This window comes from Halichoeres trimaculatus, unplaced genomic scaffold, assembly GCF_033239565.1.
Source record: "Halichoeres trimaculatus isolate MK-OKI-2021-1 unplaced genomic scaffold, fHalTri1.1 fHalTri1_scaffold_19, whole genome shotgun sequence".
NCBI classification, from domain to species: domain Eukaryota; kingdom Metazoa; phylum Chordata; class Actinopteri; order Labriformes; family Labridae; genus Halichoeres; species Halichoeres trimaculatus.
In genome coordinates, this window is record NW_027437197.1 from 15,881,901 (window position 1) to 15,893,483 (window position 11,583).

The following is an 11,583-nucleotide window of genomic DNA, read 5'->3' on the forward strand; positions in this document are numbered from 1 at the left end:
TGCAGCAGCTGTCTCATCTCTGCACCTCCGATTACACTTGTCTCAAGCGGGAGAGCTACGGCTCTGAGCGAAGGATTGCTATCCTAATGCACAAATGCACATGGAGCAGTGCAAAAAATATGTTAGGGATCCAATAATTAAAACAAAGGGTAAAGAGGGAAACAATTATCTTTAACTTCTCTGTTAACTTTACGAAGTGCGGGAGGCTGACTACAACAAATTTGACAGGAAACAGAAATGTTCTCAAGGGGAAATATAGCTTAAGCCACTAAATACTGCACTTTTTGCAAACTAGCCACGATCTTAGAGTTAGCCAGGAGATATTTTAACAGTTAGCTTAGACTTAACATCCATAAAATCCAAAATAGCAGCTTTTCCTGTTGACTTTAGACCCATAAAGACACTTTAAACTGCAGAACTGTTGACTTGTACTTTAATTTTCAACATTCTTGTAACAGTCTGTTGTTACTCTCTTGATATCAAATTTATAAACTTGATAGTCATGAATCATCTGAAAAATGTTCTAATGAGATGCTAACAGTCTTATCGTTGCAGATAAACTTGTTCCGTCCCGCCTGTTGGTTTTACGCATGCGCTCGCTGCCCGTCAGTTGTCCAGGACGCTCGTGAGCGCGCGCGTGCTGCAGCTGAGAAACTTGAGGAAGCTGCAGAAAAGTTTGGACTTCAGTGAAATTTATCCAGACTCAGGACAAAGACCCGCTCACCGAGGCGCGACATGGAGGTCATGAAGATGCTGTTGCTGCCTCTTCTCAGCATTCTGCTGCAAAGTGAGTTTTTATTTCTCTCTGGTCCTAAAAGCAGATTATACCTGTCGCTTACATTGACGAGGAATGAGGATGGAGTCATGCGCTGAGATTTATGTTCAGAACAGTTTTAAATAAGAATGCTTTGAGACGTTTAAAGTAATGTACACTTTGATTTTTAAAGTAGAAAGGCATTTTTGTTCAAAGACTTTGAGGATGAAGTTCTACATTATAACAAGAGATTTTATCATCCAATATTTTTGTGTCTATTAAAAATTTTAGAATTAAAAGTAGAATCATGGAAAAAAAATAGAACAGTGTGCATCAGTTTGTGCACGTAGAAACAGAAAATGTTTGGGAAATTGCTGTTGTAGAAAAATTAGCAAAAGTAAAACAATAGAATTGAAAAATAAATAAATCACCAGAAGTCTTTCTTGCATTGTTTTGACACCTCTTTTTAACATCTGCAGTAGTCACACATTTTTTTTTCAAAAGGAAACCACTGTCAAAGCCTTTCTTTACCGTAAATCTCAGAAGAGACATGCAGATGTTTCTAAGTTTACCCCCACAAAAAAAACAAGACTGAGTAGAAATCTGAGATTGAAAAATAAAGATTCTTTGATTTAAGTTTTCCTTTAAAAGTCAACTTTTATTTGCTCAACATAAAGTTTGAACAATAAACTTCCCCCACTGACACCCCTTTCCTTCATTTAATTTAAATGCAATACTATCTATTTTTGAATAATAAGTCTAGTTAGTTAACAACGTTGGTACAACACATTTGCCCCTTTCATTTATTGAGGAACGGGCATCTTTGACATTGCATTATCCTTTCAACACACAGCAGCATGTCTCATTGATCACTCTGGGTTTCTTGTGTTGCTCACTCGTTGTGTTTATGGGGGGGTGGGTGATGAGTTCAGGGACAGAGATTGTGCAGAGATGCACAAGTTGGGTGGGAGGGGGTCGCTCATGTTTACATTGAACCCGCTCTGATGCCTTATAAACCCGAGATCCATGGGCTGATCACACACACACACACACACACACACACACACACACACACACACACACACACACACACACACACACATACACACACACACACACACACACACACACACACACACACACACACACACACACACACACACAGATCCCACCCTCTCTGTTTGCAGATAGCCTCCGACTGACCCTGTGGGTAATTGGACAGAGATGAAAACGACTTCTTGCCATCTGAGAAAAATGCATTTGAAGTTTCTTGGGGATGCTTTCCAAACAAACTGCTTTATTCTGATAAATGCTGGTGTTTGATGTCTCTCTGAAATTACCCATGAGGACTCAGTGTCCTCTCAGGCTTTTAAAGATATCAGTCTTATCTTTTTTATAGTAAAAGCTGCATAAGGAATTGTTTGGAATATTTTGGGAAAGTTAATAAAAGTGACATAACATGACGGCTAATATTTAATGAAACAAATATAACCTCCTTTTTTAAGCTTCTGCCTTATTTTTGGGTGTGGTGAACAACAAATGTTGGTTTGAAATAAATCTTTAATTGTGTATGATTGGACTTATGTTGGCATGACTTCATGCCGAGTGTCAGAACCAGCCTCGGGTTTCAGTTTGACAGAGGGTCAGAGTAAAGCTCAGGGGGTTAAGGGTTTAGTTTGGAACCCAACATGTGTGTAATGCTGATATCTGTGTGTGTGTATACGTGTGAGAGTGTGTGTTGTGCCAGCTGAGGAGGGTAAGGTTACTGTCCTCACAGGGCTGCTTTGTCTGCGTAAGAAAACATGCGATCAAGGCGTGTGTGCAGCACGTATAGGGACACACGCTCACACAGGAGTGTGGACTTCACTGTCTCACTGCAAAAACTGGACTCCAAGCTTCATTTTTCTCATTATTATGGTCTTATTGAACTCAATATTAGCCACAAGCTCCTGATGAGGCCAGATAATGTTGTGTTTTAAGATACGAACAAACCAAAATGATCTGTTTTTGTCAGTTAAGTCGTTGTATGTGAGGTTGAGTAGGCTGAAGGAGGCTGCTTCAGAATCCAGAGGGTATCTTCATGACTGCAGCTACGTCACTGATGTTACCCAGCCTTGATATTTTATGTGCTAAGGTCAAGCTTTCCCTTATAATACTGTGTGTGTGTGTGTGTGTGTGTGTGTGTGTGTGTGTGTGTGTGTGTGTGTGTGTGTGTGTTCGTTCGTGTGTGTGTGTGTGTGTGTGTGTGTTTGTTCGTGTGTGTGTGTGTGTGTGTGTGTGTGTGTGTGTGTGTGTGTGTGTGTGTGTGTGTGTGTGGACACAAGGGACAGATCACTAAAAGAGGTTATCAGTGGAGGATAAAGCAGCCTGTCAGAGAGTCATCCATCACCTGCATTCCTCTGCAGCACTGCTCCTGGCACCACCAGGAGCTTCACACCCTATACATCAGTGTGTGTGTGCCTGTGTCTGTGTGTGTGCCTGTGTGTGTGCTAATAGTAGTTCTGGTACCCGGCTAATCATCTGGGCGTTTCGTCATGTTTTACTTCTTCTTTCTCTGATCACTTTAACGTCTGATCATGAAACACGTTTATCTTTCCACTGATCGTCTGCCCTCCACAGGTCCTCTGTGTACGTCAGTGACGGTGAGCAGCAGTAAACCTAAAGTGGAAATCCATGAACACTCAGGTGAGACAGTTTCTTCAGATTATGCTCAGCTTTAGCGAATGTCATTATCTCATGCCAATGAAACATTTGGGTTTTTTAACTTTGGTCTTTATTATCTTTCCCACCAAACCCCTCAATCCAGCTCCACCAATTAGAAAAGTGTCTGTCTTCAGCACCACTTTGCAATTTGAGGCACAAGACTCCAGATGTCTGCTTTTCTGATTGGGCTAAGATCAAAAACTGACCTTAGTTTATCAGTATTTTAAACAGATGCTCTGGTATCAAACACATCTTCTAATTTAGTTTTATGTCTCTGAGGAATCCAAAAAGGCAAGCAGACATGATTTCATGCTACAGCTATGAAACAGGGGAAAAGAAAAGAAAAAGCAGCTGGTTTAAAATGAAACATCCACATTCATAATGTTATCTTTCAGCTCGGTAGAAATTTCTAAAAATTGTGATTCCTCTTTATGTTGCTCGTATTTCCAGACGCTGTGCTTTCCTGTGAGTTCAGGACAGAGAAGGATCAGAGCCCTCGGATCGAGTGGAAGAAGAAAGGAAAGGGTGTAACTTTTGTGTACTTTAACAACAAATTCACAAGTGAGTAAAGATGTAAACCCATTCTCTCATTTCATTTGTTTTTTTAATATTGGAGCATTTCTAATCATCTCATCATTGTTATTCCCCAGGCTCTTACACAGGACGAGCAAAGATCGAGGGAGCCACGCTGACAATTCACTCAGTTACTCAGAAAGACTCAGGGGAGTACCGCTGTGAGGTCACCGCCAGCGAGGACCACATCAACCTTGGAGAGACCATTGTGACCCTGAACGTGCTTGGTATGAAGGGAATCCTTTATTTGGTTCTGACAGTGTGCAAATTATCAATTTCCTAACATTTTTGCTTGCTCTGCTGACTTTTCTGACTCTCAAGTATCAAACACAACTTTTTGTTGCACCTCCTTTGCATATTTTTCTTATAACTTCATCTGTTCCTCCTCAGTGCCTCCTCATGTCCCGTCCTGTGAGGTCCCAAGCTCGGTGTTTGTGGGTGCAGGTCTGGATCTCCACTGTAAGGACAAACTCAGCGTTCCTCCTGCCACCTACCGCTGGTTCAAAGACAACAAGGCTCTGACGGCCACAGCAGACACGCCGTACAGCATAGATACGAACAAGGGCACACTGGTGAGAACAACAAACATTAATTTAAAGAGGGGGTATACAGTTTTCATGTTATCTTAACATGGATTCAAAATAACAAAGCAAGATGAAGATTTTCAAACTTCCACATGCTCATGAATTTTTAGGCCTGTAGAAGACTGGCCAATCAGAGGGAAGGGGGTTGTGGAGTGGGGAACGTTAAAGAGACAGCAGTTAAAACAAAGTTTTTCATACAGAGGCTGGAATAAGGGTCTTCCAAAACACAAGTGTGAGAAAAACAGTGTTTTTTGAGCTATAATTCATATAAAGCAAGGGATGCTATAAAGGTGAAAAAAAGTGAAATACCCCCTCTTTAAATTCACCCAGAAATAGATAAACTCAACTGTATTCATCTAGAGCTGTTACTCATGAACCCAACCCTCTCATTTTTCTTTTTTCTCGAGCAGAAATTTAAGAGTGTGTCCAAAACAGATGCTGGGATGTACCGCTGTGAGTCCTCCAACAACGTGGGGGCGCCAAAGAGCTGTGTGGCTCAGCAACTAAAAGTTCTTGAATGTAAGAGCTTGTGTCAATCTTTTTATGTGTTCAAATATTGTGTTTTTTCTTTTTTTAACAAACTCTGGTTATTTTCTGTCTTTCCTCTCCAGATCCTTTGAATATGACGGTTCTGATCGCCGGAGCTGCAGGTGTCCTGACGCTCAGCCTCCTCTGCTGCATCTGTGTGTGTGTCTGCAGACGTCGAGGCTGCTGCAAGAGTGAGTAACTGCTTGTTCTGCTTTTACAGCATCAAGAGGTGGATTGTTTCCTGGTGAGAGCTGAAAAAGGAGTAATTGGGTTTTAATAACTCGTCTGCAGAAACACATTAAGAGAGAAATGATCATCTTCTCTAAGCGCAGTCATAAAATGTTAACCTCTGTTTTTCTTTTTCTGCCTCGTTTGTTGTTTCTCAACAGAGGCCAAGAAAACAAAAAGGTAAGGCTCTTACTTTCCGCTCTGACTTTTGTTGTGGCCGGCAGCTGAGTGTTTTTTAGTGATAATGAGCTCACACTGAATTGCTACCCTTTGTCTTTCAGCACTAAGACCTACAACCCTCCACCTCCTCCTCCTCCTCCCATCCGCAATGTGAGTGATCACAGTTGTTATCATGTCAGGGCTTGTTTTGCTCGCCGGGCTTGAATTTAGGTTGCCACTAAATTTTGTTGATAAGCTGCTGATAACTCTGATCCCATGCTAATTAAGGGAAATGATTCACGGCATGTCTCTCTGCGCTCCACAGCTAAAGCACTACAAACAGACTCAGTCCTTCATGATCTGAGGGTGAAGGCTCGATGACTTTGACTTCAAACCACCGACAGGCCGGACTCCAGTGAGATGATGGAAAGTTTCTTGATGGTAGTGTCTCAGTCGGACAAACACTCCACTCCAAACCTCTGTCATTGCTTTTCTACAGACTCGCAGCTCTGCAGCAGAAAATATCTGTATGATTTGAGCTGTTCACATCCCTACGACTGTGTAAATATTCTGTCTCTCTTTAACGTTTCTTTTATATTAAGATGTTGAAGTTTGTTTTTATGATACTTTTTCTTTTTGATTTTCATTTATTTTACAATTATTGTTGTGTTTTAATCTCTTTTTTTAAAATATCAGGCTGTAAAAATTCAAAGAAATGTGAACTGTGAAACGAACGAACGAACAGGTGTCGACTCACACTGAATGATTGGAAGCTTTAGAAATCAAACAGTTATTAAACTGAGTTTATTTCTTCATCGAGAAAGGCATATACTGCAAAAACGGAAATATCATCAAGAGTTTGTCTTATTTTTGGTTAAAAATGTATTAATATACATGAATTGAGCCACATTCAACTAAAAAGTCCAAAACAATGTCTTATTTCAAGATTTTCATGACAAAAATAATGTCTAAAATGCTTGTAACAAGTAAAATACACCTGACAATGAGGTAAGAAAAATTTGCTCAGGAAGTTTTTAAAAATGAAAATATTGTCTCAATACAATTTTTTTCTGGTCTTATTGGTAAATTTGTTTTTACCTGTTACAAGCATTGTATTTTTGTCTTTTAATATCATGAAATAAGAAATTTTTCTGGACTGGTCGCTTAGATGTTGATCATGTTAAGCCTTATATTTTCAGATACAAATAAAACAAACACTTGTTTCAATTTCAGTTTTTGCATGCGCATTTAAAGAAAGTAGTAGTAGTGGAATCCAAGCAATAATTAGGTCTATGTACTGCAAAAACTGAAATCAAAACAAGTCTTTGTCTTATATGTTCAATTGAAAAAAACAAAAACAAAAAGTTTTGTTATACTTAATATGAGCTACATTCACCCGGTCTGATTCATAGTTTCCTATGAGAAAATCTGTACGACTACTTTTATATGTTTCTGTGAAATCCTGTATGGATATTAATCAGCCTAGGATAAATGTTAGCAGATAAAGATGTTTAAAATCTTCAAATGCCTTTGATAGGCACTAAAATCTAAAAAATTAGCCATGAATGTGCACCAATAAGTGCTCTGCCCACCAAATAATATAATGTTTAAATTTAGTCCCGCTCTTCTGTCAGCTTTTGTTGCTGATTGCAGCTGTACATACACAATAAATTAATGATAAATTGATTGTAAATAAGCAAATGTTAGCATGGCAAACTATGATGGTAAGTCAGTGAAATTAATGGTGCAATTAACAGCCAAATGTCCTCAGGTTGTCATGAGCAAAGTGTGCATTAGAATAAAAATATTTATCTCCACACTTCAATGAGACATGAACATTAAATAAATCCATCTGTCAGCACGAAGCCAACTCTTGAAAAACAGTTTGTCATCAGTCTTCATGTAACTTTTTTGTATACTTTATCAACATGTCTGCATTGTAACTGAATATTTTTTGAATAAAGGTTTTTAAAAAAGCAGAAGTTTATCACTTAAAACAGCACAGCCCCAAATGAAAGAATGAATAAAATGTATGATCCTGTTTTTTAAAGACCAGGATGACTTTCTGTTTTTTTTTCTCTTTAACCTCCAAGACCACAGGATGGCAGCACAGTATTGAGCGTGTCTGTTCCCTCCCTCACAGCCAACAGCTCCTCCATGCCAGCTTTTATCCATTATTTGTCAACAAACAGTCACACTATTGTTCTCCTGCTTTGCTCTCATTGTTGTCCTGATTGTGCCCCCCATAAATTAAAGTCTGGAAACAAACGGATTTCCTGCAGCTCGTTCTCATTCTGCCTCTTAAAACAAAGTAATTATCTGTGTTTGAAAGCCAAGTCATGACGCTATGAATGAATTCACATCTTTAAATCTGGTTCCTGCATCATCTCTACCTTTGTCTGTCTTATAGTGACACACATCTCTTCTCCTTCATGGTCAGATCTTCTCATGTTTACGATTAGTGTCTGGTGCTGAATGTGCCTGCTGCCTGTTCACTCTAACCTTTCTGCTCAGATTCTCTGGCTGCAGGAAAAGGAAATCAGATGAGCTCTAAAATATGCAAATGCTCAAACACAATCTGGTACTTGTGTGCCAAACTCTAAACCTTGGTGGGGGCTGCATTGGCTTTAGCATAATCACAGTAAATGTTGAGATAATGTGTGTCTGGCAGTATGGAAACAAATGACAGCAGCTCCTGTAGTAGATATGCTTCTCTCTCTTCTTATAGAGTTAATACAAATCAAAATATTTCTAACTTAAGTATCCAAAATAAAAGAATCACAGGTTAGACATGTTTAATCTTATGAGAAAGTTGTACATATATTTATGGCATCCTTTTAAGACTGGCTGACTTATGCCTCCAGCCTCTAGTGGTCTTTTTAGGAACTGCAAATGTGGCAAATGTTTTTTTAGTGAATTTTGCAGCTACAGGAAACTGTGCTTCTCTTGAAAGCTTAGTTAGGTTGTTTTAAAGCCTTAATGCCAGCAAACAGAAGGTTATAAACAATATTTACTGTATTTTAATTTGTTGGAGGCAAATCTTGAAGACAAATTTCCTCATGTGAGAAATACCTTATTTGGATGCATATATACAATTTTTTTTGCAGGCAGCACAGGTATGTGACAATATATAGACACCTTTTTTAAATAGTCATATGGATAAGCTGCAGGTGGAACAAGTTCAAACTGTTTCTTTTTTTTAAAAATTATTATATATTTATCTTTAATTTCCTTCGCAAGCAAAAACACAAGCACATCATACAAGGACAGGATGCTTTAAGTAAAACCTTGTTGCTCATGATGCTTGGTGAAAGAAATCTGGCTCAGAGGAATTTTTGAAAGAAGCTGTTACATAATTACTACGACTATCAGAGCCAGAAATCTTGACCTGCTGAAGGGTTTGGGGAAAAGTTCATGATATGCTGAGAGCTGAAGGTGACGTGAAGTAAACATGTTTGCTGATGAAACTTTGTCCTGATCGGACACAGTCTGCAGGCTGGGTTTAATCTGTTGGTATTAATGCTACTTCTGTTGCATTTAAGTTTCATGAATTTCAATGTATGTCTGGTTCGATAAATCTCATTCAAATTCATATTTTGTAAACTGCCGATGATCCGTGAGCCTGCATAAACACGGTCCACCCACACGTGTCTGCATCACTCTAATTATTTAATGAGACTTTCTACGGGACTGTGGGGGCGCTCTCAGTTTGATGGACACCTCTCTCTGTCTCTGGGTTGTTGTTGGACCAGACACAACTTTATCTGAATATTAGTAAATGAAGTTTAATGACCTTGCAGAAGTCATATGAGTGGGTTTATTCAGCTAAGATGATGAAACATTTGAGTGGGTTTGGCAGGCCTTTAATTTATGTTAATGTATGAGTTTTATAAGGTGATCGTGTGTTTTATATCTCAAATTGAGAAAAATTCAGGTACAACTTGACGAAAATTATGCACCAAGTGTTCGTACAGTGAAAGCCTATTGTTGTCCTGTCTGATTTGATTCAGAGCTGACGTGGAAAGAATGAATTCATGAACTACATGACGGGAAAGTTGAGAGATCAAGCTCAGACGCAGCAGGGGGAACTCCCTTCAGCTCATGAGGATATTTGAGTAACGTTTCAGTGAGTAGGAAACGTTTATTGCCGTCATCAGCGGTTATATGAGCAGAAAGATAAACAGAGTTCTGTGGAATAAATGACCCAAAGTGCCAGTGTTACCAGAACACACACACACACACACACACACACACACACACACACACACACACACACACACACAAACACGATAACATCCAGATCTGGTGGCTGGTTAATGGCTCTGCAGAAAAGCCAGCTTGTGTCAGATTTTGTGGTTTCCTCTGAACATTTTACCAGGCCGTCTTCATGGATGCTCGCCTTGGATTACAGCTGAGAGGGGCTGTTGCATCACTTTCTGTATGTGTATGCATAGCAGCAGAGAAGGAAAAAAGTGTGTGTGTGTGTGTGTGTGTGTGTGTGTGTGTGTGTGTGTGTGTGTGTGTGTGTGTGTGTGTGTGTGTGTGTGTTAGCAGGAGCAGCAGAGTGTGAGTGGGCGGTGGCTGTCAAATGAAATCTATGTCAGTACCACTGTTTTCTGTAGATGTTAAATTAAGCCTCGAGCCAGGTGTCCTCCTAGACATCTCCTTCCTCTGCAGCCTTCCACCAAATTGGCTCCACCGGTACTTTACCCAGAATGCACTCTGAGAGTTGATCTCCCCTGAAAACCGGCAGGAGCAGCGCTTGTCTCTGAACAGGTGGCGTGGCGCTCACAGCACATGGCACAACACCCTCCGGGGTGAAGGAGCTTTTCTCATCTGTACCTCAGACGCTTTTCATTTGTGGTTTTACTTTGATGCTGGTATCTAACGCTCCTTTTGTCGCACACTTACAGCTCCCACTGAATCCAGGATTTTTAACTTGGGGGCCCCACAAAGAGTCTGACCTTTGCTGAGACAACAAGTGCTGTTTACAAATAAAGCAGCAGCATTTCTTAATGTTGAAAAATGAAGCATATTGACAAAATTTGCAGTTCCCAGAGTGTCCACATGAGGCTGGCCCCCAAAATTAAAGACTTTACTTGAAGCCCTATTTAAAATGCAGGTTGTTATACAGCAGAGATAAACAGGTTTACAGTCTGTAAAGATCTTTTTTGTTTGATACAGCTGTAGCTGCTGTGTCTCTGGCCCTGTTTCCACCCAGCGGTCTGGTACGGTACAGATTGGATTGGTAAGAACGGTTCCTTGTGGTAGTCAGCATGTAAGCCGAATGCCAATAGCCACGTCAGCTACTAGCGTGATGGCATAGCAGTGCTGCACCTCCACATTCGACCATGGACCACTGTTTTGTGACACCATTTTCCAGAAGAAGAGGAAGTTTTCTTCACGAAGTGGACTGGAGGTTCGAACATGGCGGGGTTCTGTGTTGTTCTTTATTACTGCTGTCGCGCAGGGAGTGACGATGCTTTCAACCAATCAACAGACTGCAGAGTTTCTAGTCCCACCTTCTGGGGTCAGATTGGTATGTCTGGCACCCCAACATAAAAGAAAAGTAGGTTGGCTAGGTACCAAGTCAAACCAAACTGAACTGCTGGGTGGAAACAGGATTTTTGAGTCAACCCGCTTCCCTCTGATTGGCTCTTTGGTGACCTGTCGGGGGCGGAGCTATGGGCTAAGATCCTTATGTTAGTGCCTCATCACCTCATGCAGATCTAGCTGTGCAGATCTCTCCTGTTAAGATCCTCCCTGGTTAAGATCTCTCTTGTGAAATGGACCAGTCAGAGATTTCTGCAACATGAATATGTGAAAATCTGCACACATTTAGCACTATTACTTCATATCCATGCTTAAAACATCAGACGCATGATACCCCTCTTTGATGCTTAACTTTACAGAGTCTGTTTTCACACTATGGGGGAAAGTGTTGTGGTAGAAATCAGTCCACAGTCACAGAGATTACCACATGAAACTCTGCCCTCCCCTTCATGAGAAAAATTTAAACATTTAAACCCCACCAGACAACATCCCGTATACTTT

The 11,583-nt window shown here is 40.3% G+C and overlaps 1 protein-coding gene across 1 annotated transcript; it reads left to right on the plus strand.

Annotated features, from left to right (window-relative positions):
- Window positions 1–566: 566 nt before the first annotated feature.
- Window positions 567–6,448, plus strand: jam2b (junctional adhesion molecule 2b). Its single transcript, XM_074695231.1, has 10 exons — window positions 567–787; window positions 3,374–3,439; window positions 3,908–4,018; window positions 4,108–4,257; window positions 4,421–4,602; window positions 5,025–5,133; window positions 5,226–5,333; window positions 5,532–5,550; window positions 5,652–5,700; window positions 5,855–6,448. Exons 1-10 carry the CDS (start codon window positions 736–738, stop codon window positions 5,891–5,893), a joined length of 885 nt encoding a protein of 294 aa, XP_074551332.1. The 5' UTR covers window positions 567–735; the 3' UTR covers window positions 5,894–6,448.
- Window positions 6,449–11,583: the final 5,135 nt, after the last annotated feature.